The following is a 27865-nucleotide window of genomic DNA, read 5'->3' as shown; positions in this document are numbered from 1 at the left end:
CCTTGAGCCGAGCAGCCCTCCGGGCTCTGGCGACGGTGAGCTCAGGATCCCCAGAGTTCAGCTCAGGGGAATGTGCATGAGTTGGTATGATTGACATTTTGCTAAGCAGCACTGGGATGTGTCTTTGCAGAGAGTGTGACCACGTCCTTGTGCTCAAGGATCGTGCAGAAAGGAGCCCTCTCCAGCTCCCGAGTACAGGGGGCTGCCCCCCAACAGCCTCGCTGAGCTAACGTGCGTGTTCCGAAGCGAGCCTTCACTGCTTTGTGGTTGGTCCACACATGGGCAACCATCTCTCTGGATCCTGTTTTGATTTGAACTTGAGGGCTTGGTTTTCTTTAACCAAGTGCTTACTTTCTTTTGGTGTTTGTAGACCATGACAGTGATGCCCGGAGGGTCTTCTGGCTTGGGGCTGCCTGTGTGTGGTGCCCCGGGGCGAGGCAGCATTTGCCTCCCGGTGAGGAGGAGGGACTTGGCTATGTTGAAAGCCTCAGGGTGAGACTATGTATATGCCTATATAATATATATATATGTGAAAGCACGGCTTGTAAAATTCCATTTAAATGGAGATTTTAAGAGGAGTAGTGTTAAAGTGTTCATTTGAAAATTTTTATGCCACCGCTTTTTTCAAACTTTGAAAAAGGTGCAAACCCCTCACTGTTCAGCTGGCTAATGAGCAGCCCCCGAAGGCCCGCACGTCAGTCCTGGGGGCCGCCTCCCCCAGAGGGTCGCCGCCTGCCGTGGGTTTCTCTCAGGTACGCTGGGGTGGGATGAAGCTGCGGCTGCACGTTGCACGTGGGTTCCAGTGTGTGCGTGCACGCCGTGGACTCCTTGTCCTGATGTGGATGGCTCTGGGCTGTTGCCGGTTTTGGTCGTGAAGATCAGTGCTGCCTTTGGGTGCTTGTTCTGGTATGTTCTGGAGGTGTTTCTAGGGGGTGCATCCGTTCCCTACAGCTGCTGTGGGAAGTTACCACGAACCTAGCAGCTTAAAGTAGCACAACCGTATTATTTTACAGATGTTAGGGTCTGAATTTGGGTGGCAGTTCCTTCTGGAGCCTCCAGAGGAGAACGTTCCTTGGCTTTCTCCAGCTTCTAGAAGCACAGCCTTCCTTGGCTCCTGGCCCCACATCGCTCCGCCCTCCTACCTCCCTCTTCCTCTTAGAAGGACCCTTGTGTTGACAGTAACCCACCCGGATAATCTTCCCACCTCAGGGTCCCTGACTCCATCACACCCGCAAAATCCCTTTCTGAGCTGAAATCAAGAGTCAGATGCTCGGGACGCCTGGGTGGCTCAGTCATTAAGCGTCTTCCTTCAGCTCAGGTCATGATCTCAGGGTCCTGGGATCGAGCCCCGCGTCAGGCTCCCTGCTCTGTGGGGAGTCTGCTTCTCCCTCTCCCACTCCCCCTGCTTGTGTTCCCTCTCTCTCTCAAACAAATAAAATCTTAAAAAAAATAAAAGATGCTCAACCGACTGAGCCACCCAGGGGCCCCAAGGAAGTTTTTTTGGTGTGAAAATTGCCATTCTTTCTTCCTATTTCTAGGAGTATAATATACATACAGTAAATTGCACAAATTTCGAGTTTGAATAATTTTTTGTTTCTCTCCCTAACATTTTATTGGGGAAATATTTACACTTAGAGAGAAGTTGAAAAAAAAAATGAGCACGTCTGCTGCCTAGATTCTCCACTTAACATTTTGCTACGTTTGCTTTATTACATGCTTATCCATCTAATCATCGAAAACCCATTTTATTTCTCAATGCATTTCAGAGTACCTGGCCGATGTCCGTATACTTCATCCCAAAACACTCCAGCGAGCATTTCATTAGAGTTCAGCCTGTATTTCCATTTTTAAGGTCACTTTGACACCTGGCATGCACCATTCCCCGGTGTGCCTCTCGATGAGTCTTGGTCCACGTGTGTCCCTACGCCCCACCCGAGGAGCAGAGCATCCCCGCCCCAGCAGCCTCCAACCTGACTCGTTCTGCCACAGCTCTTCTCTGCCAGCCTAGCGCTTCCTCTGGACGAAACCACGTGGCGCGCGCCCTGCTGTGGAGAGGCTGCTTCATGCGCCTGGCCACGGGGCATGTGCGTGGCCGCATCTCCTGTAATCCACACCTGGGGGACTCTGCCTAGTGTCCCTGGGCCGAATACGCTGCCGGGTGATTATCCAGATTCTTGTTAACTGCCATGTGGGCAGGAGCCAATTTTTGCTATTATGAATAAGACTTCTGTGAGCATTTTTGGCAAGCCTATTTTGTGGACGTATGTTTTCATTTCTCTTGAGCAAATACCTAGGAGTGCAGTGGCTGGGTCACAGGGAAGGGGTGACTTTAGTTTTATAAGGAACTGCCAGACCTTTTCCTGAGTGTCTGCACCCCCCCTCATAGTGTGAGGAATTTTGGTTGCTCCCCATCCTCCACAGCTTTGCCCGTTGTCTTTTTAATCTGAACCTGCCTAGTGGGTGAGTTTGGTGAGCTTTGACAAATGCATACATCTCTATGTCGGGAGAGAGAACACTTCCCTTGCCTGGCGCGGCCCCTCCCGTCCTTTCTGCTCACCCCCCACCCACCCGGGCCACTCTTGACTCCTGTCCCCAATGTGGCCTGGAACTGCAGTGCGTGCTCTCCTGTCTGGCTTATTTTATTTAACTCTTGTTTTTCCATTTTGAGGTTATTGTAGATGAATGATGAGCTGTAAGAAATAACACGGAGGGGCCCTGTGTCCCCTGAGGCCGTTTCCCCAAGGCTGACGTCTTGCGAACACCGTCACTGCCGCCACCCGTATCTGGACATTGACACGGTCCACGGACCTCAGCCCCCACCACAGCGGCCGCCGAGGACCCCGGGGTCGCTACCCCCCCTTTGGCAGCTGCTAATCTGCCCGCGTTTCTGTGATTTTCAACGTGCTTTTGAGGTTTGTCCGCGTTGTCGTGTGCATCACTAAATCCTATTTCCAGCTTGTGTTCTGTTCTCTGGCTGTAACACGCTGTGTTGACTCCTTCACCTGTTTGCGGTTTTTCGGGTGGTTTCCAGCGCTGTGAACACGCCGCTGGGATGTGCTGGGACGTCTTTGTGCACATGTGAGTTTTGATTCCTCTCAGGTGAACTCCCGGGGCCGTGACTGCTGGGACCCTAGGCTCATGCTGGCTTTGCTCGAAGTCCCCTTTGCTTCACATCGTCGTCAACAGTTCACACTGTTCCCTTTCCCATTTCCAAGCGCCCTGGGGGCGTGGCGTGGCCCCTCCTGTGTGCACCTCGCGTTTCTCTGATGGGCCGTGTTGTTGGTCTTCTTTCTGTGTGTGTGTTAGTCTTTCACACGGCTTTCTTCGTCAGGGTCTGACCCGGGTGGCTTGTGCTGGTGGGTTAGAAATGTTGGCCGTGACGAGCCACTCCTCACGCTCTGCTTTCCGGAAGTGCCTGTTCACGTCTTGAACCCGCTTCTCAGGGCTGAGTTGAGAGTTCTCGGCATGTTCTGATCACACCTCAGCAGGTGTGTGTCTTGCAAACATTTTCTGTCTTCACTCCACGTTTTCATCTAACGTTGTTTTTGGAGGAGCATACCTTGTAAATCTTGATGGAGCCCGATTTGCGAACTCTTTTCTTTTGAGGCTCCTACGTTTTGAATCCTATCACAGAAATCTTTGCCAAAGGTCCCAAACATTCCCCCCTGTGTTTTTCCTGGAAGCTTAACAGATTTGGGTGTGACGTGAAGGTCTGTGGTTCATATTGATTTCTGTATATAGATGTCTGGTTGTTCCAGTACTATTTGCCCAAAATCTGACTTTTACCCATTGAATCACTTTGCTGACTATATAGTTAGCAAAGTAATTGATTCAATTATATATTTATTCAATTATATATATATTTCAAGTAAGGAGGATTTATGGAATGATGTGAAAACCTTTTGAAAGTTAAGAAAATGAGGTAACTTGATTTGAACTTGGATAAAGAAAGGTGACATTTTTGAAATAGAGAATACATTTTGGACACATAAAGTGAGAAGGTAAATGTTGGGTGAAATGCATCCTTAAAATTTTTGAACGGTACTGTGCCCCGTTTGAGTCTGATTTGGGCTGTAAGCACCTGGGTGGGGGCAGGGATGTGTGCCCCACCGGCACACTCTCTCCGGAAGCTTCCGTGTGTTGTTTGCACAGTGCACACACTGGGCGCCTGTTTGGTGAGCGAGGCAGTGGGCTGAGCGGGGTTGGGGTGTGACGTCTGTGAAGACATTCTCAAATGCACCTCGTGAGCACTTTAAAGAATCGTGAAGAGTGGAGATTTGGGGAAACGTGAGAAATGGGGTGCTCCCAGGACACCCTGGTTGTGAGGTCAGCACCCCTCCCTCCCTGCCCTCCTCGCCCCTCCTGGCCTCCTCCCTCCACGACAGCCCCGTCCCCCAGGCCCTGGAGCCCACGTGGCTGGAACCCACTCTTTCCTGTTCTGAATCTGCTCATACCCCACTTTAGGACCAACACTGCCTGATCTAGTTTGATCGTTTAAAAATTCTGCTTATTTTAGGGGCGCCTGGGTGGCTCAGTCGTTAAGCGTCTGCCTTTGGCTCAGGTCATGATCGCGGGGTCCTGGATGGAGCCCCGCATCGGGCTCCCTGCTTGGCGGGGAGCCTCCTTCTCCCTCTCCCACTCCCCCTGCTTGTGTTCCCTCTCTCACTGTGTCTCTCTCTGTCAAATAAATAAATAAATAAAATCTTTAAAAAAAAAATAAAAATTCTGCTTATTTTAATTATAATCTCTTTTCTGCTTTCCAGCTAAAGATTGTGAGCTAATTTTTTTTTTTTTGTGAGCTAAATTTTCAAAATGCTATGATGTATCATTTATAGGAAGCGAGAAAAAACAGTGTATTCCCCTCTAGAATAAAACCTTTACATCTAACTCATCGCCCTTGACAATTAGATGTTGGTATTTTTAATCCTGTTTGCTTCATTTACTAAAACGATGTCAGCGTCAGGAAATAAGCCTGAGTGCCTTTCCGTTGCCCGTGCAGTTGGCGTGTGGTCATTTCTTGCTGCCGCATACGTGTGTGAGGCGTCTGCCCAGCGGCTGCTCCCGCATGCTGTCCCTTTCCCTCGGGGGCAGGGTCTTCCTGTCTCCCTGGAACCAGCGCCAGCCATTGCTAGGACCTGTCCAGAGGAGCCACAGCTTGTGTGCACGTGCACATCTGTGTGCTCGTGTGTGTATGTGAGTGTGTATGTGTGTGTACACACGTGTGCGGTCGACACCCTACGTGACTAACTTACAAACGAATTTTTGGAACTCAGCTCATTTTTCAGACGTGAGATTGGACGCTTGGTGTCCTCTCAAGCTTTTTGTAAACAACGTAGCTTGAGTCCTAGGAGATACTGGGGACAGGCAGCCTCCTGGATGTGCCGTTGATTCCAGAACCTCCCTGCACGCACGAGGCTTGGCCTGGGGGTTAGGGCACCCTTGCCAGGACTCGGATTCGCAGGGTGGTTGTGTGAGGGAGGCACGGCGTTGCTTGGACGTCCGTCTGTGACGTTCCTCGTGGAATTCATTGGGATTTGGAAGGTTAGCAGCCTTTGCATGAACTGCCGTGGCTTCTGGGCTCCATCCACGTGGTAGCGAGTTCTCACTTTACTCCTTTTCACGACCGAGCAAGAGTCCACTGTGAGGATGGACCGTCTTGCTTGCCCGTCATCCCCCGACATTGGGCTCGTTCCTCTTTCTGTTACGAATAGTGTTGCTGGGAGCTTGTGTGTCTTCACTACTCTTGGGTACGAACCCCTCCGAGGGGGCTGGTGGTAACTCTGTGTGGTCTCTCGAGGAGCTGTCACACTGTCCCCCAGTGGCTGCACCCCTGGATGTTCTGATCAGCAATGGAGGAGGTTCCAGTGTCTTTACACCCTTATCAGCCCTTGTGACCGTCTGACTGGTCTGACGGATTCTAGCCGCTCTGGTGGGTGTGAAGTGGCCTCTCGTGGTTTCGAGGTGCGTGTCCCTGATGACCGATGGTGTTGGACATTGCTCACTGGTCATTTATGTGTCTTCTTTGAATGAATATCTGCTCAGGTCCTTTTGCCCATTTTAAAAATGGGTTCTTTTTCTTTTTACCAAGTTGTAAGCATTCTTTATATATTCTGAATAGGCTCTCATATCAGATGTATGATTTGTGGATATTTTCATGGGCTGTCTTCTGTCTCCCTTTCCTTCCTTCCTTTTCTCCCTTTCATTTTAAGTAGGCTGCACGCCCAGTGTGGGGCTCGAACTCACGACCCTGCGGTCACGTGTCACACACTGCATGAATGAGCCGGCCAGGCGCCCTGTCTTTTTCTCCCCTTGAGAGTGTCCTTGGAGGCATAAAAGTTTTTAATTTTGACAAAGCCTAGTTTATCTGTTTTGTTGCTTGTGCTTTTGGTCTCCTGTCTGAGAACCCGTTGCCCAAGCTGAGAGTGAGGAGATTTTCTGAGTTTTGTAGTTTTAGCTCTTCTCTTTAGTCGTCAGTCCATTTTGAGTCACGTCTTCTTTGAGAGAGGAAAATCCCGCAGGCATGCAGTGGCCTCTGGCTCCCAGCCCCAGAGCAGAGATTCCAGCGGGTCTTCGTCCTTTTGTCCTGGGAGGGGGTGCCCCCCCGCTTTTCTGAGCGGAGCCCCTACCGGAGGCCTCGGCTGAGACTTCACCACTGTCCCCGGGCAGGTGAGGGACGTCGGCTGGCAGGACGGGACTGGATTTTACAAGCCGCTGGATGGTCGGAAGCTCGTCACCTCGGCTTCTCCTAAATTTGCCGCCTCCCACTTGGAGAGTCTTAAAATGACCTGCGTGTGTTTCCTCTCCCAGATGCGGACTTAACGGTGACCGAAGCCAGTAGCTCTGACAGTCGCGGGGAGAGGGCTGAGCTCTTTGGCCACGTGGACGAGGGTCTCCTGGGAGGAGAAGCCAGCTACCTGGGCCCGCCCCTGACCCCGGAGAAGGAGGAGGCCCTGCACCAGGCCACCGCCGTGGCCAACCTGCGGGCGGCGCTCCTGAGTAAGAACAGCCTGCTGTCCCTCAAGGCCGACATGCTCCGGGACGACAGCTCCCTGCTGCTGGACTACCTGCCCAAAGGCACCCACTCCCTGTCCCGTAAGTGCTTTGGAAGGAGATGAGGTGGTGGGCGGGGGGCGCGTCCGCGGGAGAGGTGCGGTGGGGCGCGCGGCTGCAGGGCCCGCAGTGGAGCAGTGGTTGATGTGTGGTTGTTAGGGAACAGCAAGTGCTTGTTCGACCGTTTCACACTGAAATCGAGGCATCTGAACCAAAAACCTCGTCAAACTTAGAAGTGCGGGGCCTCTAAACGGGAGCTGTGTGTGGGTCCGGAAGGGGGACCGGGATGGCAGCCTCTGTGCAAAGGGACAGGCGCGGGCTCCCTCTGCTGGCCCTCGTCCCGCCTTTGTGCCCGTTCACTCGCAGTGGGGAGCGACGTGCGCACATCCTTGCTTTGTTTCCGCTAGATAATGCCGCTTGCACGCCAGTGTTTTTAAAGGAATTGGATGTTGTTTGCTACTTAAATGTCTCCAGCCGAATTCCAGTTGTTCGGGAGCAAATGACAGACTAACCTGAGAAGCGGCTAAAGGTGCAGCCAGAGGTTCGGCCGAGCTGCCAAGCAGCGGGCTCCCCCGGGACTTTCTTCCCCCAACAAGACACAGGGCATTTGGCTTTCTCCTCTAACGGCCTGTGAGCCCGCGGGGTGCAGCCCGAGAGCGAGCCGGGCGCTCTGAAGATCCATTCTGGGGACGCTCATGGACCGTGGCGGCTGCCCGGACGGTGTCTCTGGCCATCTGAGGAGAAACGCGCTGTGTTTGGTTGGTGCTCACCATGGGTGCCAGAGGGAACGAGTTGCGGGGGGCACACCCCAAAACGGGAGGCCCCGAGTGCAGAGGGGGGCCCGCGGGTGTGAGCGCGTGGATGGGGCCTGCGTGGCGGCCAGTGTGGACACGGTGGCTTCCTGATTACCGCTGGAGGAAGGGAAGCCGACTCCTGTGTTGGGGATTTGGGAAGTGCATCTTTGTTTTCATTTTTACTCTGATTTTAAAAAGCCAGTATTTTTACAAGTTTGTTTTCATGAGCGCTAAAATACCCTAAGTTTCTGTGTTGGAGCGATGAAATTTGCTTACGGCTAATAAAGACGCAAGTCGGAGCAATGCTTCTGTTTCTTCATTTCCTGGCACGTCATCAAGAGCCCAGGCCACCATCTGAGCAGACTGGACGCCGTGCTCAGTTCACGGGGCTTGGCTGTGAAGTCAGACCCTACACTGAATACCTCGTGGACAGGCTGCTTGGCTTTGGGCACGCTTTCAAAGACATGTTTACGCCTCATTGCCCCATCTGAAAAATGCATCACACAGCTGTGGGGAGTTTAAGACAAAGTAGCGTCTGTGAACCCTTGAATGCATGCTCCCAAATGTTGGTCTCGCCCCGCCTCCCGTCAGAGCTGGGCCTGTGCCATCCCAGGGCACTGGGGGGTCGACTGGGCAGGTTTGTGCATCTCATGGAAGGAGCCCGTGGGGATGCGGCTGGGAACTTGTAGCTGTGTGGAGAGGTGGGGGCACACTTGTTCGGTCCCCCCATAACACTTCTAATGCACGTGTGAATGCCACACATCTTGGGCTGTGGGCGGGCCAGACCAGTGCCCACCTCTGCTGTCAGGGGTGACATTGGAATGAGGGGTGATTCTCGATGCTTTTCACTTGTCTTCCTGTCTGCCAGTCTTTGCCTCCCATGTGGGCTGGTCCAAAAGGCCTTTGGTGCATCTCTGCTGGGAACTACACTAGACCGGGTCTGGACCCCGCTCCTGGTGCGGCACCGGCGGCCACCCCCGCTGGGCCCCTCTGTCTGGGCCCCGCCCCTCCCCGGGGCCCCAGACCCTCCTGCAGCAGGTCTCCCACCGGGGTGAAGCCCCACAGGGTTGCATCTCCTGGTGGGCTTTTCTCCCCGAGCTTCATCTTTGCGTGTGGGTCACCGGACCCTGTATTAATACCTCCTGACGCTGGGGTGAGGCAACGATGCCTGCCCCGGGCGTGCTCTGGACACGCGCGTGATTGTCAGACTGCTCTTCACAGTTTGGAGGGAGTGGAGAGAGCTGGGACGTGAAGTCCTCTCCTGTTTATTTTTAGTACATCTGTGACTAATTCCAGGTGAAGTCACCCGGTGGGTTTTGGTATTTTGTTATTTCTGTTATGTTTTAATCTCCTGGCTTTTAATATTCTAAATTCCCCATTTTTCTTGTAAGAACCTACCAGAGGCAGAGGGGCCAGAGAGCTTGGTGGGAAAATGGGTTATTTTAAAAATATTATTTTCTGACATCTTAAGTAAAGTCTGTCAGTTTCCAGGTATATACTAAAATGAGGAATGAAAATATCCAAATAAAAACTTTGTTTCCGGGGCGCCTGGGTGGCTCAGTCGTTAAGCGTCTGCCTTCGGCTCAGGTCATGATCCCAGGGTCCTGGGATCGAGCCCCGCATCGGGCTCCCTGCTCCGCGGGAAGCCTGCTTCTCCCTCTCCCACTCCCCCTGCTTGTGTTCCTGCTCTCGCTGTGTCTCTCTCTGTCAAATAAAAAACAAAACAAAACAAAACAAAACTTTGTTTCCCAGAACGCTGTGGTCAGCTGCCATGGTAGCCCCCCACCCTCCCCGCCCCTGGCGGGCGGCCTCGCAGAATCAAGCTGAGGCTGAGCGGCCGTCCTGTGGTTAAGACGTGGTTGTGGCAACCTGTTCGGTCACCTGTGTTGGAGAGGTTTGTCCCTGCGGAGGGTACCTGTATTAGCCGGGTGGCCTGAGCCACCGCTACGTATCTCGAGATCCCGAGAGGGAGCCGGAGCGATTCCGCGAGTCCGTGTGTGTCGTCCGTCTGTCTGCTCTGTGCTGCCCAGTTTCTCTAAGCGCTCGCAGCGAAGCGTCAGGACAGGCGGAAGCCTGCGTCGGTCGCCTCTCCGCCACCGCTGCTGGTTTCTAGATGCGCCCTCGTTGGCAGGACCGAGTTTTCTGTCCGGTTGAACGCGATGTAGCTCTGGCGACTTGGTCCCGTGTTTCTCGCCTCACTCCCCACCGAGGGCGCTCCCGCTTTGTCGGGATGGGGACCCTCCTCGTGCGCCACCACCAGCTCGCCAGAGCCCCCAGGTACCCATGTGGTGGCTGAGCAAGAGATTGTGTGCGTAAGGGGCTTAACGGCACGTCCGAAGAGGCACACTGAGAGCAAAGCAGAACAAGGCCCCTGTGCGTACCTCGGAGGGCGGACACCCCGGTTCCGCTCAGGTGGGCGCAGGGGCCTCTGTGCTCCCTCCACAGGTGGCTCGGAAGGGAGGTGGGGCCTGTGCGGTGGTGCTGGGCGTCCTCAGACCCTGGAGTGAAAGTGGGGAGCACCAGATGGCTGCACTTGGTCTCCCAGCTCCAGGCTCCTTGAGCTGGTTGTTAACAATGGACGTTTTATTATGATTTTCGGAGTGCCCAAAACTGGGTCCACATCCCAGCAGACGTAGGCTCGTCGTCGGAGAAATGAGGGGAAGGTGTGAAGTTTAGCGGGAAGCAGCTCTGGCACAGGATGTGCTGCGGGGGGGCTCCCGAGGCTGGTCGCGATTCTGCCTGGCCTTCCCGAGGAGGGAGCACTGTGGGGCGTAAGCGTGGTCTGCTAGTTTTGTGAAAGAAAGGGATGGTAGTTGCAGGTGTTTAAAATCAGGGGGCCCTTAAATGTGCAGGCGGTGCTCAAGCCGTGATGAGCAGCCAACATTCACCTTCCCAGACAGTCTGGAACCTTCCAGGAAATTCTGATGGGTTTAATCACATTGGCTATTAGAGTCAGCAGATGGTTGCTTTCCAGACTCACGGTCTTTGACTGATTAAAGGAACTTTTGTACTTTTTATTTTGATTTAGCTTAACTTGATTCTCTTGTGTTTATTACGTTTTCTGGGGTAGGCGAGCACCCTGCCTGTTCATAGTCACTGTCCACTGAACAGAAGCCGTGAAAAGCATCAACTGTGGCTTAACACGTGGCTCAGTTTTACAAGTTGTATTTGTGAGCGTGCGTGGGTCTGGGTGGGGCCTTGCCATGTGTGTCGCCTCCTCGGACCCTCGAAGCAGCACATGGGTCGCTGCTTGATCTCCCGGGAACAAACGGAAGGGAAGGAAGCCGGCTCATTGTGGGTCTGGGAGGATGAGTGTCTCATAAAGCTGCCGCATCCTTCCAACATCCGAGGTGACTGCGACCTGAAAAGCATCATCCCTGATTATTGTCGCTGTTTGACCCGTAGATACTACTTTTGAAAAAGAGCTGAGGATCTCCCCCTGAGAGTTACAGCCGGTGCTGTCCTGAGTGGAAGGACGGGCCAAGTCCCCTCCCGCTCTTGAAGGGAGGGAACGCTCGAAAGATCCTGGGGGAGCAGTGGCGGGGGCTCTCCGAACGGGACCACGGGGAGCCACCGGGCCGTGCCGTCCCTTCCTGACCCTTGTGTCTGCGGGCTGGCCCAGACGTCCAGGAGCACTTTGCGGGAAACCGCCGAGCTGGTGTCTGTTCTGATTATGGTTTAAAGATGATTTCTTACCGTGTGTGAAAAATGAATCAAGGACCTTTTCTTGATCCAGATCGACACTGGATTTTCAAACAACTTCCTGCAAAAGGGCATTGGATGATGTCACTACACTTTTAGATAAATAGCCAGCTCGACACACCTTGGAGTGTTTTCCAGAAGATTGTTTCTCAAGGCCACAGGCATGCGCGTGCTCCGTGTTCTCACAACGTGTCCTGACTTTCTGTGCTAGAACCCTCTGTCGTAAACATTTTGCTTCTGGGAGAGAGACCCTCACCCCAAACAAGTCACATGCGGAGACCCCTGCTGTTTGGGGGTGGCGAGCTGATAAAAGTACCCAAGCGCCCACCTCCAGCAAGACCCAGGCTTTGTCACACGGCCGTGCTCCACTCAGAGCAGCAAGACCAGGCACCGGGCTTCCGGAACTCTGAAGCAAGCCCACCAGCTGGTGTTCCTTCACGTGGGTGAGACTCGTTTCCTGTGTTCCCAGGGCCTGGCACCAGCCCGAGTCACTCTTGGGGGGATGCTGATCGCAGAGCAGAAGCCCCTCCCTCTGGCCCCTCCACCCTCCACTCAGAGCCCGGGATGCCCGCTCTGGTGAATGGCCAGACCGAGCCCAGGACAGCACTGCCCCCCAGCCCAGGTAAGACATGAGAGTGGCTGCCACGTCCCGGGCAGCCCGGATCCGCTGCGTGTCCAGCACGCACGTGCCCTAAACTCCGCGTGCGCTCAGGTGCGTCCCTGGCGCGTGCTCAGGGGCTCATAGTGAGTTTCTGTCCTAGAAGCCGTTGTGCATACTATCTCTTCTCCGTGCTCAGCTAAGCTCAGTGAGGGAACACCCAGCTGGTGCAGTAGTAACCGTTACACACTCAGTCACGTAGAGTTAAGTTGGTGATGTGTATGCATATGTATACATACGTGTCACGTTATTTTCAGGTGACGGCTGTGCCCACCGCAGTGCACCTGCCATCTGTCACCGCATACCGACCGCACACCGTTGACTCTGTTCCCTCTGCTGTGCTTCTCGTTTTCCATGTTTATAGAATATAAACATATATTTAAATATATTTAAATACAAGTGCTCTTTTCTATTTAAGTTAAGAGATTTCTCTGAGGAATTTTTTCCCCCTCACGGAAAGACATTTGGCTCAGACAGCAGCAGGTTAAAGTCACCGGCGCTGACTGGTCTTGAGGCAGCTTTGTGGGCAGTGCTGGGTGGATGCATGACCATCACGGACTCAGGGGCCTCTGGGACCCCAGGAAGGTCACGGAGAACAAGCTCTCCTTCCTGTTCCTCGGGGCAGAGGGGTTGTTTATAAAAGAAAGTTGTGTTAGGTTTGTCTGTCTCCCTGAAGAAAAAGAAATCTTTAAGAAGAGCTTAACCACATATTTTGGACTCTGACATTAAGTAAATGATTCCTACGTGGTCTTTTCCAACAAGGTGGTTTTGGTGGGAGACGTTGTGTTCTGTTAACGAGGATTTTTCCTTTGAGTGTCCATCGATTGAGAATTAATGGGAGCCTTCCTTCCCAGATGTGGGAGAGTTGTCCTTATGGTGACAGGGCAGGGGCCTGGCACGAGGTGGTGTCATCACATCCTGAACACCTATAACTTGTCTCTCTTGTTCTAGATCGATGCCCCTTGACACCTGGAGCCCTGGGCTCGGCAGCGAGGCCTCCTCTGGAGTTGGCCCCAGCTGGCGCCTGGGTGGGTCTCTGTGGGGGCCGCAGGCCTGCCCGGGATGCCTGGGGCCTTCTTCCAGCACGCTGTGTGGCCAGTGCCCCTCCCCAGGCCCGATGGGCTCACGCAGAGCTCCGACAGCCTTACCATGAAGTCAGCCAAGGAGCCACGAGGGAAGCACCCTATGGACACAGAAGCCTCTGCTGCGTATGATAGCTTCGAGGCTGGAGAGGCTTGACCAGACACCTTTGTCCGCACGGGAGCAGACATCCCCACGTGCCTCTCTGCTGCGGCCAGGCCTGGTGTTCAGGTTTGGTGGCCACGGGCGATGGCAAAACCACGTCAGGATGGGGGCAGCTGTGGGGAGTGGGACTAGGCGTCAGTGTGGGACTTTAAATCTGGTACTTCTTGGCTCCTCCCCCGGCAGCCAGGCAGAGGCCTCTCAGGTGGGGCAGGCGGAGCAGGTGCGCCTCCAGCCTCCCAGCAAGGGCTTGGGTTCACTGGAATCATGTAGGATGGCCCAACTGTGGGGGCAGAAAAGCAGGCCCCCATCCCTGGAAAAAGGAATCTAGTAGCTCCAACCCCATACTATCTGGAAAAATCGAAGGACAAAGCCTAGCCGCTGTGTTCTTGATATGTGTGTCACAGGGCATTTCTCTCCAAGGAGACAGCCATTGGTGGAGAATTACTGAAGCTGTGCTTCTTTTCAGAAAGAGCACCTTGTGTTTGCTATTGTCCACCTTCATTGGACGTATTGACATTAAGTAAGTGATTCCTACGTGGTCTTTTCCAACAAGGTGTCCGCTTACGTACACAGAGCAGGTGGTCGTGGATGTGGTGGGCAATCCGGGACCCAGAGGCTCACATTTGCCAAGCAGCACGTGGTCTCCCCGGAAGGACGCAGGCGGCCCCGTTCCAGGTTCTGGAATCACCAGAGGCAGATGTGGGTTGGTTTCTGGGAGAGAGGTCCTTCCCTGTGAGTCTGACAGACGCCCCCCCCCCTCCAGGCTGCACCCTGACCGTGGCTGTGGCCGGGCCTGTCCAGGAGCAGTCTCGGCTACTCCTGCCGTGCCCACGCTGCAGCCTTTACCATTATTAAGCAAGTTCCAGAGACAGTGAAAAGCCAGGTTTTCAGAGAGGCTTAGGGTATTGTTGTCAAAGGGTTAAAAGACCAGCCGATGCAGGTCACCCTTCCAAGAGATCCAGTGCCTCGTGGCTTTATGTCCCCGTTTGCTTTTGAATGGTCATGATGGGATCTTTGAGCTGTGAGGTCTCAGAGATTTTATGTCTAAGTGTGGACATGCTGTGGCAGAAGTGCCCTGTGTAGACATCTGCATTCTGACTTCACTGGGTGGGGACGCAGAGGCTCTGTGGGGGCTTTTCCTTTTATTTGCTCACTTGACTTTTCCCTGGGGTGGATGGAGTGTAGCCAGCGGCTCACAAGGACACCTGCACTGGGGAGGGTCTGTCTCTGCTATTGTACTGAAAGGCTTTTGTTAAAATTTTAAGACAATCGTGGTACCCGGCTGGCTCAGTCGGTAGAGTATGCAATTCTTGATGCCAGGGTTGTGAGTTCAAGCTCCACTTTGGGTATGGAGATTACTTAAAAATTTTTAAAAATCTTTAAAATTTTAAAACAATTAAAACATTTCAGACAGGTTCCATAGTACCTGAAAGAAATAGGTTTGTAAAAAGAAGTAGGTTGTGGTAGATGGTCCAATGGTAAGGGGCTCAAGAAACATTTTTAGATTAGATAGTTGTCTGATTTTGTTCTTACATCTAACATTATTTCCCTTAAACTGTACAGGCATCTAACATGGAATTTTCAGCGACGTGTATATAGATATTTCATGTCTTATATTTTGTTGAATTTCTCATTGAAATGTGGCTCATGATTGATTTTAAAGAGTTTTTTAAAAAGCTTATCCATATGTAACATTAATCTCTCTTGAACACAGAGAATTTCAGTAATAAAAGGTTCTTACTTGGGTGTATTTACTGGCACAAAACATGCCCCACATCTGTGTTCACTGTGGGCCTTTCAGTGTCTCTACCATGTTCACATGGCAGGAAATGAGAGATGCCAGAGATCTGGTGTCACGTGTGGATGTGTGTGCGTGTGTGTGCGCGTGCACAGAAATGAAGACTGCTACTCACGTAGGGATAGTAACTTACTAATTTAGATTGCATTTAAAATATATAACTGGGGGCGCCCGGCTGCCTCCATCGGTGGAGCATGTGACTCTTGATCTTGAGGTCGTGAGTTCAAGCCCCATGTTGGGTGTCGTGTTTACCAACCCCCCCCAAAAACAAACCTCAAGCTTAAAATATATAATCTAGTGTTGATTATTGTTAGTCTTGCACTTGCACAGAACTCAGGTGCTAGGGAAAAGGCATTGATTTATTTTAAAGAAAACACTTGAAGAAAACTTTCTGAACTTCTAGTTTCCACCATGATAGCTCGTGTTGGGCTTACTCTCCAGGCAAAATCTATTTGAGAATCTGGCCAACGCGCACACACGCACACACTCTGGAGACTGACCAGTGCAGGTGGGACTTGAAGGAGTGTGCGACTCTTCATCTCGGGGTCGTGAGTTCCAGCCCCATGTTGGGTGTACAGATTATGTAAATAAATAAAACGTAAAAAAAATGAAACAAGGGAGACAGCGTGGGCTTTCAGCGGAGACCCTGGGGGAGGGGCACACCTTGAAGTGAGAGTCTGTCCCTCAGAGTAAGACCCAAACCAAGTTACAGCAGCCCCAACAATAGCTGAGGTGAAGCTTTGCAGGGGGAGGTCATCCTGCCCAATCTGTCTGCTCAGCAGAAGTAACAGCAACAAGGAAGCAGAAGCCTGTCTTCGCAAGAGGCACAGCCTGCACGGTACCACCAATGTCCTTGCCACGCTCCACGTCCCACGAAGACAGAGCCCCGTGACTAAGTCCCAGCCGCAGAAGCAGACGGGAAGATACCCAGTATTGACACGTTCAAGGAACATTCTGGAAATGAAAATATGATGTCTGAAATTAAGAATTCATTGCATAGCCGAACAGCAGTCTGGGTACGACCTATGTATCCAGTATCCAGATGTTCATGAACTGGAAGCATGGAAAATGTCCATGCTGAAGCTTGTAGGGAAAAAGCAAAAGAGGGGCGCCTGGGTGGCTCAGTCGGTGAAGCATCTGCCTTCGGCTCAGGTCATGATCCCGCTGGGATCGAGTCCCGCATCAGCTCCCTGCTCCGCGGGGAGCCTGCTTCTCTCTCTCCCTCTGCCTGTCGCTCTGCTTACTTGTGCTCACGCTCTCTCTCTCTCTCTCTGTCAAATAAAAATCTTAAAAAAAAAAACAAAAGAACGGGAAAAAAGCAAAGAGACACACGAAACAGGGTAAAAGTGTGTAATGCGTGTGTAATTGGATTTCCAGAGGAGAGAGGCAGAAATGGGGCAGGATCAGCACCCAAAGGAGACAGCAGTTCAGTTTCCAGAAGCTGGTGAGAGACACCAACCTATAGATTCAAGAAGCTCTGGAACCCCAGAGCAGAATGAATACCAAACAGAAAACAGTATCTGGGCACATGATTGTCAAACTACTGGAAACCAACGACAAAAAGAAAAGTCTTAAAAGCAGCCAGTGAAGGAAGACACTGTTTCTCGGGGAGCCAGACTGATGACAGAGTCTTCAGCAGAGGGCCGGGGAGGCCGCCGCCTGCACGCCTGCCACGGTGCTCTTCACGGAGGGGCTGAGACGCTGTCGTCCACACGCAGACTGAGAACGTGTAGAAGCCAGCCCTCGGGCGACAGCAGGAGTGGCCGTGTGCGTGACAGGAAAGCATCTCGATCGTTGAAAACAACATTTATAGTTTCGTATGGAGTTTTTAACAGAAATCAGAGCATAACACAAGATGCTAACAACACAAAGGGTCTGGGACAGATGAGCTTGACTGTTGAAGGCTTCTGGCATTCTTCGTGAAGTCACCTGAATAACGGCAAAAATAGTAAAGTACAGGTCAAAGGCTTACGAAGAGAAAAAAACGGAATACTACTTGATTCATTTGAAATAAGGCAAGCAGGGAGGAATAAAGGACAAAAACCAAATATTAAGATGGTAGATTTCATCTGGCTGTTTCCATTATTATACATGAACTAAACACTCCAAAAAAAGATGAAAAAAATCTGCTCTGAAAAATGTTCACTGTTTGTGGGTGACGTCATTCGTAGATAAGAACACAGAAAGCGTTAAAGCAAAAAGATAAATAAGATAAACCAAGGAGGGGCGCCTGGGTGTCTCAGTCAGTTAAGCCTCTGCCTTTGGCTCAGGTCATGATCCCAGGGTCCTGGGATCTAGTCCCGTGTCAGGCTCCCTGCTCAGCGGGGAGTCTGCTTCCCCGTCTCCCCCTGCCCCTGCTTGTGTACTCACTCACACGCGTGCTCTCTCTCTCTCAAATGAATAAATAAAAAATCTTAAAAGAAAAAGATAAACAAAGGAAACCCGTAAAGAAAGTCTTTAATCTTAATATCAAAGTAAACTGAAGAATTATTATTCAAGGGACCTCACATAATGATGGAGTCAGTTCTGTAGGAAATGTAACAGGCCTAAATGTGCGTGCTTAATTTTAAAATATATGACATAGGGCGCCTGGGTGGCTCAGTTGGTTAAGCGACTGCCTTCGGCTCAGGTCATGATCCTGGAGTCCCGGGATCGAGTCCCGCGTCGGGCTCCCTGCTCAGCGGGGGGTCTGCTTCTCCCTCTGACCCTTGTCCCTCTCGTGCTCTCTGTCTCTCATTCTCTCTCTCAAATAAATAAATAAAATCTTAAAAAAAAAAAAATAAAATAAAATATATGACATAAAAGTTGACCACAGTCAAAGGAGAAAGACGGGTCCACGTCACAGTGGGGGATTTTCGACACATTAACTCGGTAACTGATGGGACAGCAGACAAATTATCAGTGAGGATAGAGAAGATCTGAGCAGTATCCAGATGTTAAATGAACCCTGAATTCCTGTAATAAACCCATTTGGTCACAAGGTATCATTCTTTTCCTAGAGCAGTGGATTCAACTTGCTACTTTGTTTAGACGTTTCCCATCTGTGTTGAGAGGTGCTGACCTGTAACAAGGATTAACTAATTTGAAATTTACACAGAAGCCGTGCAGAGTATTCGGAGTGCCTTTGAAACATTTACAATGGGCAGATCTTGTAGCTGTAACACAGATCTCGCTGGAATCAGCGTCTTCTCTGAGCCTGGTGAAATTCTAATTTTTAAAAAATCAATAGCAAAAAGATACTGGACTATCCCCCCAAATGTTTGGAAATCAAACAACATGCTTTTAAATAATGCTTGAGTCAAAGAATAAGTCACAATGGAAATGGTAAAATATTTTCCACTGAGTGATGTGACAAGAGAAGCCCATCAAGACCCGCAGGATGCAGGTGAAACAGTGGCAAAGGGGCCTCTGCCTGCAGTAGCACTTCGTCTAATTTTGGGTCAAGAAATGAGAAAAAGGACAGCAAATTAAACCCAAAGCAAGCAGGAGGGGTGCACAAAAGAGATGTCCGTGAAGTGGAAAGCAGACATCATCGGTAGAACAGTGAAGCAAGCCGAACAGATTAATAAAACTCACGAGTTCCTATCAGATGTGATCAATACGAACAGAAAACAGTGCTAATTATAAGTAAAAGGTATGAAAAAGAGATCACCGCTAAGATCCTGTAGATATTAGAACAATAAGAAAATATTGTGAACAATTTATGCCAACACATTTGACAAGTTGGGGGAAATGGGCAAATTCCTTAAAACACTGCCAGACAGGGGAGCTGTAAGGGGGCGTGGCACACCACGTAGGGCCTTGGGTGCTCGGCTCCGCCCGGGAAAGCATGCACAGGAGTCCTGATTATGGCTGCTTGGGACCAAAGGGACCACGGGTGGTCCAGAGCCAGCAGGCTTAGGGTGGCCGATGTGGGCGACTTTAGCGGCTCCAAGGTGCGGGGACCACCCCTGGTTGTCTGGTGCTGGGGTGAGTAAGGCAACTTGATAGTTGGCTTGCATGTGAGAGGCACAGTTGGAGGAAAGTTATTTATTATCTCTTGGAATTGGCCAACCCTGCAAGGGGCTATCCCAGGGCCCCCAGACGTGCAAGCTCGGGATATAGGGGGGAAGCGTGGCTGTCCTGGTGAAGAGGACGGTGGAAAAGGCTCCGACCCATGGACGATGGAGTTGCAGGAATCAGCAGGCGAGCCGACCACAGGCTAGAGTGTGCACCGACTGTGCATGTGACCCTGCCGTGGGTGGAGGCACCTCTGCCGTGACCAGGGCTGGACAGTCTTTTCAGTATGTGGTTCTGAGCAAGTTGGATTCGAGGAGAAAAATGAATCTTGACTTCTAACTCACACCAAGCATAAAAATTAATTTGGGATGGATCATAAGCCTAATTATAAAAAGTAAACGGTTTTATAGAAGACCTAGGACAATAGCTTCATGATCATGGTGGTAGTTTCTTAAGCAGCTCATAAAGAGCACTTGATAAAATGGACATCATTAGAATTATTAATTTCTCCACTAAAGATACCTTTTTAAGAGAGTAAAAGGGCCAGTCACAGGCTGGAGAAAATGTTTGCAATAAATATATCTGAGAAAAGATTCATATTCAGAATACATAAAACTTTAAAAATCTAAGAAAGAGGCAACTTAGTAAATCAAGGAAGAGACTCGAGCAAGCACTTTACCAGTGGGCTCAGTGTCTTCAGTGGATGGGAAATGCAGACAGCCTCGCAGTGCAGCACCTTTGCAGAAGGGCGGGAGTGCAGAGACCCACAGACTGACCACGCCAGGTCTCTGCGAAGACACAGCAGCTGGGATGCTCACGCACGGCTGGAGGGGACATAAATTGATGCGGCCACGTGAAACACTGCTTGGCCATATCTACCAAAATGGAACGTACAAGTACCCTGTGGCCCAGACAGTCCTCTCTTATGTGTACGCCCCACAGAAATGAGAGCCCTGTTCAGCAGAAGACATGTCTGAGAGCCATCTGAGCACCACGGTCCTTTGGGACGGATGCCCCTTGGCGCATGGCGGCGGGGGGTGGTCGTACCATGGGATACTACACAGCAACAAACAAGAACAAGCCACTGCTCCAGGCGGCCACATCGTGACCTTCGCAGACTATGTTGAGTGAATAAAGCCAACTTGAGCGTATGATCCCACAAATATGAAGTCTTACAGCAAATGTGTGGTGATGGAGGGCAGAGCAGTCATTGCCTGTGGGGGGATAAGGACTAGGAGGGGACCGGGAGTGCCTTCGGGAGCTGTGGGTGTGCAGTGTCCTGATGTACGTAGGGAGGTAAACATTCACTGAGCCGTATGCTTAAGTCAGCTGTATGCGCTTCTGTAAGGTTAGAACACATCAGGGGCGCCTGGGTGGCTCAGTCGATAAGCGTCTGTCTTCGGCTCAGGTCATGATCCCAGGGTCCTGGGATTGAGCCCCGCGTCAGGCTCCCTGCTCCGCGGGAAGCCTGCTTCTCCCTCTCCCACTCCCCCTGCTTGTGCTCCTGTTCTCACTATCCCTTTCTCTCTGTCAAATAAATAAATAAATCTAAAAAAAAAAGAAAAAAAATAGTTTGGACACATCAGAGCTTCACTATATTCTAACACAAAGTAATTGACAGCCTAATAAACTTATAAATGGAAAAACAAAGTGGGGTTCATGTTTGGATCCATTTCTGAAATGCACTCGAAGTGCAGTCTTTTGGAAATTACAGAGGATGAATAAGAATCTGGATGGTTATATGAGTAAAGACTTGTATGCCGGGACACCTGGGTGGCTCAGTTGTTAAGCATCTGCCTTCGGCTCAGGTCATGATCCCGGGGTCCTGGGATTGAGCCCCACATCAGGCTTCCTGCTCCGCGGGAAGTCTACCTCTCCCTCTCCCACTCCCCCGCTTGTGTTCCTTCTCTTGATGTGTCTCTCTCTGTCAAATAAATAAATAAAATCTTAAAAAAAAAAAAAAAAAGACTTGTGTGCCCTTCTGGAGGAACCGCCCCTATGCACCTGTCTGCAGCCTGCAAATCCCGTTTGCATCACTAGCAGTTCCTTGGAGGCTTTGGCACTATCATGAAATAGTTCTGGAATGTTCGCTTACGTAGTGGATCTTTACCACAGGTCTGAATCTCTTGCGGTGCTCTGAGGGGAAGGCGGGTGGCGGCTGCTGAGCAGTATTTCTGTAGATACATTTCTGCAACATTATAGCCAAATGTTACTGAGCTTCTTATTCTGCACAATCTGGTCCCAGCTTCTGAAACCCTGCTTCTTGATGACAGGCTTACTCTTTGTGCTGGAGTGCTTGATCCCAGGCAGGGGGTTCAGGGTTTCGGACAGATCGGCAGAGAGCATCTGTTTCAGTTGAGTGATATTCGTGCTTTTTCATTATTTCAATGCCTCTTTCACCGTTAACCTTCTAAGGCTTTATAAGTGTTTATGAGAAGGAATCTGTATGATGTGGAAAGTTTTTCTGAGATACACAGACTGTAAATCACAGGTTCTAGAAGTGTTAGGTTCTTTCCAAGAAGAAGTTGTTTCACTCATAACAGCCAATGAAAATTCCCCTCAGTGCTCACGGTGCTGTTCATTCAGTGAGGGCGTGGAATGGTGCTCCCTACGCTGGAGCTGGGTCTGCATCCTAATCCCCGGAACCTGTGAATGTGACCCACTGTGGAAAAAAGGGTCTTTGCAGATATAACTAAATTAGATCGTCTTGGAATATCCAAGTTGGACCTAAATACAGTGACAAGTGCCCTTTTAAGAGACAGAAGAGGAGAGACACAGACAGAAGCCTCACAAAGGAGGCAGAAACGGGAAGACGTGGCCACAAGCCCAGGACACCTGGACCCCCAGGAGCTGGAAGGAGCAGGAAGGACCCCCCTGGAGCCTCCAGAGGAGCGCGGCCCCTCAGACTCTGGCTTCCCAGCTGTGACAGGGTAGATTTTTGTTGCCTTTGGCTGTCCCGTTCATGGTGTTCCGGCAGAGGCAGAAATCTGACATAACAAGAAAACACCAACATCATCATCACAGGGTGACTCCAGAAAGCGTGCGTTGTAAGTGTCTGCAGCTCTGTTCCCGGTCAGCATGCCCAGGTTCGGGGAGGGTCCCTAATGACGAGCCACACTCATGCCTGTGTGTTCTAGGTTGTTTTTCTAGGGAAAAAAATGCAGCACTTCTGCACAGAGATCAATTTTTTTTTCCACGTGTAAGTCTGAGTTGTTAAATACAGAAGACTAGAATACATAATTCAGCATTTTAACTTTCATGTTTATAGAAGCAGAATAGAAGCCATGAATAAACACATTCTCAAAAAAAGGTTGTCTTAAATAAAATAACGTAACAGTTCATTTCCTCTTCTCCCTCTCCATCCCAGAGTGGGTGGTGCATTTGCTTTATTTGGTGATAAAAAGTGGGATCACTGCCTCGGAGAGCCGCCCGTGTGGAGTGACTGTGGACAGCTGATGAGGCGGGTCCCACCAGGCCTGGTTTTCGGAGTGGCTCGGCTACATCAGGTGTGCCGGGGTGCGCGGCCTTCCCTCTCTCCAGTCCTGCCGTGGGGGTGCTGGAGCCCCTGCCCCGGGGACCGCAGCCTGAGCTACGTCCGGCAGTCCCCGGCTCGAGGCCCTTCCTTAGGAAGGGCGGCTCCCCTCTGGCTGCATGTACACCCCAGAAACTCTCCTGCAGCTCTCTTCCCCAGCCTGGGGGCCAGGCTTGCAGAGTGCATATGGCAACAGCGGGGACCGCCATCCGTCACACCCAGCATGGCTTCAGGGGTCCTCCCTGCACCTCGGCCAAGGGCCAGCAGACGGGACAGCTGCGTGGGGGACAGCGTGGCCTAAGCCCCTTCTCAGAGTGTGTGTTCAGGAGGTGATCGGAGGCGTGTGGGCCCTTTAGTAGGGACCTCACTGACTCATTGTTCATGGGGGCCAAGCAACGGAAACGGCTTGGACCTTCAACAGTAGGGTCTCCACTTGGTCAGTCAGGCCCCTCAAACGCGTGCAGGCTACGCTGAAGTGGCGTGGACAGGCGGCCACCAGTGTTAGTGGACCGTGTCCTAGGTAACTGTACATCGTAATTCCAGTCTGTAATTTAAAACAGGTTTGTGCGTAGAAAAGAGACTCCAAGGACAGATGTCAAGCTGTTAACTGAGGTGATCTTTGTGGGGTGGCATGCGGGGGGGTTTCCACGGCTCCTCCTGCTGTCACGTGCCTTCTGTGTTGTCTACAATCTTCTGGTTTTACCGTCTTCCCCACGGCTGCACGTTCCCTCCCGCCCCCAGCTCCTGCCACGCACACGCACACGTGCGCACGCATGCCCTCGAGCAAGCAAACACATGTGAAAAGCTTCTAATTGTAAGCAAATGCTTTGCTTCTTTGGACAGGACTGAGATTTCTGAGAGAGGCATGGTGGGGACAGGGCGTCCCTTTTACGCGCGTGGAAACCATGAGGCCAGCGGGCGGCCAGGCTCCAGGCAGGGTCGTCGGTTGTGAGCTGTGATAAAGTCCACACAGCCTAGTGCTGGGGCCGTGTTGGCATGAGGGTGCATAGAGGTCGTCCTGGGAGTGTGTCCCCGTGTGGACCAACTCTCACCCCAGGGCCCAGAGCTCTCGGGCACACGGTGGGAGGATGGGCTCGCAGCACAGCGTGTGGATGGTCTCGCTGGAAAATAAAGAAATCCGGGTTGCTTGAATATTGAGATGCCCTTTAAGGGTTCTTGGGAGAAACACTAAAAAAAAAAAACAAAAAAAACCAGAGACTGCTTAGGGGCGCCTGGCTGGCTCAGTCAGTGGAGCATGCAACTCTTGATGTCGGGGTTGTGAGTTCGAGCCCCATGCTGGGCGTAGAGCAGATGGAGCAACACTTAGTGTTTCCCCACATTTAAGCAGGCATGTGTTAGGAGCAGAGCTGCAGGGGTGAGGACCAGTGTGTTAGGAGCAGAGCTGCAGGGGTGAGGACCAGTGTGTTAGGAGCAGAGGTGCAGGGGTGAGGACCAGTGTCTTAGGAGCAGAGGTGCAGGGGTGAGGACCACCTCGGCTGCTTGCAGCCCCCGTTGGTGTCGTTTCCATGGTGACATGCCCGTGGCTGGGGTGTGACCAGCAGAATGGAGTAGGGGGCCATGGGCCCGGCCCATGGAGATGGCAGTGAGGGTCCCTGCTTCTGGGTGGCATGGTGGGCGGCCCAGGGCTGTGGGGACAGAGGTGGTCATCCTTCCAGCAGACTGGCTGCTTCCCTCCAGCAAGAGTTGCCTCAGCTTTCCTGGGTCCCGCTGTCTTGGGCTGTGTCACTCTGGGGCATTTGTTTTCTTATCTGCCTCCTTCTGGGCACCTCCAGGGGCAGCGGTGACTGTGGCCAGGGCCTGCCACACTTGACCATTTGGTAGGAGTCTGAGGACCCAGCGGAAGACCGCCTGGCTGATGGTGTCCACACCCCTCCTGGGGTTCATTCCAGCATCCTGCCTTTGGCCTTGGCCAGTGTTCTTGACTGTGGGGACCCTTGGTCTGTCTTCGGGGTGCTGGTGCCATGTGCAGCCGTCCAGGTGCCGTCCAGGTTGTAGGGTGGTGTGAGGGCCCTGGGAAACTGCATTCAGACAGGTGTCCACCACCAAGCTCCTTGCACAGCGGGAAGTGAGATCCCAGGATCTGGATGCTCCCAGCAATCCTGGTGAAGTCTGGGATGACTGCTTTCAGGCGTTTAGGTTAATGGGGTTACTGGGTGGATGCTCTGCATGTTTCAGGGGGGATGACTGTGGTGTCTGTGGCACCACTCGGGATAAGCTGCCCAGTGGCACCACTCGGGATAAGCTGCCCAGTGCCCAGTGGAGCGCTGCACAGTGGGGCTGACGCATGGGATCCCAACCCCCTTGACTACCACCAGGAGAGCATCCAGCATGGGGAGCGAGATGCCTCTGAGGGCGTGGCCGCCTTCGGGTGTGGAACGCAGCCCCCCGCCGTGAGCTCGAGCTGGCCACACGGATGACCCCACAGGGGCCCGTGGCGTCGCTCTCAGAAATGTGGGCAGAAAAACGGGCCGGATGAGCCGCACCCCGAGGCAGAGGCCACTCAGCGATCTGTTGCACGTTTGGGGCTGACCCAAGCCTCTCACTTGGCTGTGTCCACTAGCTGCTTAGGCAGACCTTTCCTCTGGGCGTTAAAACTGCAAAACCACCGGCCTGCAGGTGTTTGGAGGGGGCGGCTCTGCCCTGCGACTCCCGGGCACCAATGGCCTGTGGCCGTGAGCAGAGCTGTGGGCTGGGAACCGAGCTCCGGCTTCACTTGTCTTTACAGCTTTGTTCTCTGTTATGATTGTGTATGAGGACCTCACTGTGTCTCGGAGGCTGATGTGTAAGATAGTGGCTGTGTCCGGGACGTGCTGGAAGTAGTGACCTCGGACCTTTGGCGGAGCGCGGGCTCTCCGGCCTGGGCGTGCGGGCCCTCGGCGGGGGCCGTCTAAACAAGAGCAGGGCTTGTTGGGGCGGGCGGGCTGCACGCTGACTTGCGGGTCTGCTGTCTTTCAGTCAACGAGTTCACGGTGATCAGGAAGAAGTTCAAGTGCCCCTACTGCAGCTTCTCGGCCATGCACCAGTGCATCCTCAAGCGGCACATGCGCTCCCACACGGGGGAGCGGCCCTACCCCTGCGAGATCTGCGGCAAGAAGTTCACGCGGCGGGAGCACATGAAGCGGCACACGCTGGTGAGTGGGGGCAGGGTTGTGAGTGCGGCCATGGCTCAGCATGGGGTCAGCGTGGGGTCAGCATGGCGTCAGGGTGGGGTCAGCATGGGGTGGGCATGGGGTCAGCGTGGGCCGTCACAGGGTCAGCGTGGGGTCAGCATGGGGTCGGCATGGGGTCAGCGTGGACCATCACAGGGTCAGCGTGGGGTCAGCGTGGGTCATCACAGGGTCAATGTGGGGTGGGCATGGGGTCAGCGTGGGCCGTCACAGGGTCAGCGTGGGGTCAGCGTGGGTCATCACAGGGTCAGTGTGGGGTGGGCATGGGGTCAGCGTGGGCCATCATAGGGTCATCGTGGGGTCAGTGTGGGTCATCACAGGGTCAGTGTGGGGTGGGCATGGGGTCAGCGTGGATCAGCACAGGGTCAGCGTGGGGTGGACATGGGGTCAGCATGGGTCAGCACAGGGTCAGCATGGGGTTGACATGGGGGGGTCAGTGGAGGGTAGTCAGCATGAGGTCATCATGGGATCGGCATGGGGTCGGCATGGGATCAGCGTGGGTCATCACAAGGTCAGTGTGGGTCATCACAGGGTCAGCATGGGGATAGCATGGGGGGTCAGTGGAGGGTAGTCAGCATGGGGTCATCACGGGGTCGGCTGGGCCCATTCAGTGCTGTGCTGAGGGATCCAGGAAGGTGGGATGATGATGTGGGGTGCCCAGAAGGCCATGGGAAGCCCTAAAGTGGGTTCTGCTCTGCCTTGGAAAGGCCAAGTGAGTAGGTAGAGCAATGTTGACCCCACCCCCCTGATAAGCTCCACCCCCTGAGACTGGGTGCAGAAAGCAGGTGGGCTGTATCACCCCCAGCCCCAGACCTTGGCCTGGCCTTGGCAAGCGCTTCCTCCCCTGCCAGGACCCCTGCTCTCGGCCCCTGGTGTCCCGCCATGAGGTCACTTCCTTGGTGCCCCGGCTCCAAGGCATGGTGGGACCCCCTCCCCCCCCACCCTCCCGTGGCCTTGTAAGGCGTTGGCTTACCTGTCTGTGGTGGGCACCCAGCTGGAGTTGCCAGTTGTCAGGTGCTGAATGGATACATTTGCTTGGCCAGGAAGTGATAGGAAAAGGTCATCCTTGAAATAGGCAGATTTGCCAAAAAAAACAGGGCAAGGGACACTTTGGCAGGTGAGATAAACCGTGGGGGCCAGGGCCGGACCCCAAGGCTATACATGGTGTTGTCTTCTTGAGACACACACTCAAGGTGGGGTTCAGGACTGAGGGTGGGGCCAGCTGGAGCTTGCGGGGCTGAGGAAGTGGAGGCAGCCCTGGGCTGGCAGATGCCCAGAGCCCTCAGCCTGTGCCATGGGGGCCGGGAGAGGGCACTGGGGTCATGTCATGAGTTTGGGACTCTCAGAGGTGTCGGGGGTCGCCTGCGGGGTGCACAGACTTGGCTGAGCCTACAGCGTGCTGAGCTGCTGTCAGGAGCAGAGCCCCCAGGAGGTGGGGGGGGCTGTGTTGGCAGTGGTGAGGGTGGCCCAGGGCTGCCCTTGCACAAGGGTGGCAGGCGGCTGCGGGAGGGCAGGGTGATACCCTCAGGCCTGGCTGCTGGCAAGGTGAGCCGTGTGGACGAGCAGGGTCTTTGCCTGTGTGTGTGTCCATCTGGGGTGAGTGGGGGGCTCTGGCTCACTTTGGGGTCGCATCCAGATTTACTCGGCTTGGATCCAACAGTTGGCTCTCTGGATGGGGCAACCTTACTAGCCTGTTGTTTTATCTTTCCAGCCCAGTGGAGGGCACTTATTTTGGGGTGAGGACATCTGGGAAGGCTCCTGAGAGGTCAGGCAGCAAAGCCGGAGGGGGGACAGCCCCAGGAGTGGGGGGGAGCCCAGCCCAGCTGACTGAGGGAGGTCCATGGCCCCAGCCTGCAGTGTCCACCGCCCCGTCGTGGGGTCCAGCAGCCCGGGGAAGCG

General features: G+C 52.9%; 1 protein-coding gene across 7 annotated transcripts in view; it reads left to right on the top strand.

The window, feature by feature from the left end:
• Positions 1-27865, top strand: part of ZBTB46 (zinc finger and BTB domain containing 46) — a 65568-nt gene that overhangs the window by 31158 nt on the left and 6545 nt on the right. For 4 of the 7 annotated variants that reach the window (XR_013442126.1, XR_013442127.1, XR_013442128.1 and 1 more), the window contains exons 3-4: positions 6808-7092; positions 25755-25930. Coding sequence is in view for 2 of the 7 variants with exons in the window: in XM_078057388.1 (XP_077913514.1) it covers positions 6808-7092; positions 25755-25930 (461 nt within the window). In the remaining 5 variants the exon portion in view is untranslated. Of the gene's footprint in view, positions 1-6807; positions 7093-12015; positions 12169-13155; positions 15200-25754; positions 25931-27865 lie in introns of those variants that run through there. The other 3 variants (XR_013442129.1, XR_013442130.1, XM_078057389.1) reach the window with 3 other exon arrangements.

The sequence above is a fragment of the Halichoerus grypus genome, chromosome 10 (genome assembly GCF_964656455.1).
Source record: "Halichoerus grypus chromosome 10, mHalGry1.hap1.1, whole genome shotgun sequence".
NCBI lineage: Eukaryota > Metazoa > Chordata > Mammalia > Carnivora > Phocidae > Halichoerus > Halichoerus grypus.
Note: the sequence above shows the minus strand (reverse complement) of the source record. Positions and strands in the feature narration are given on the sequence as shown.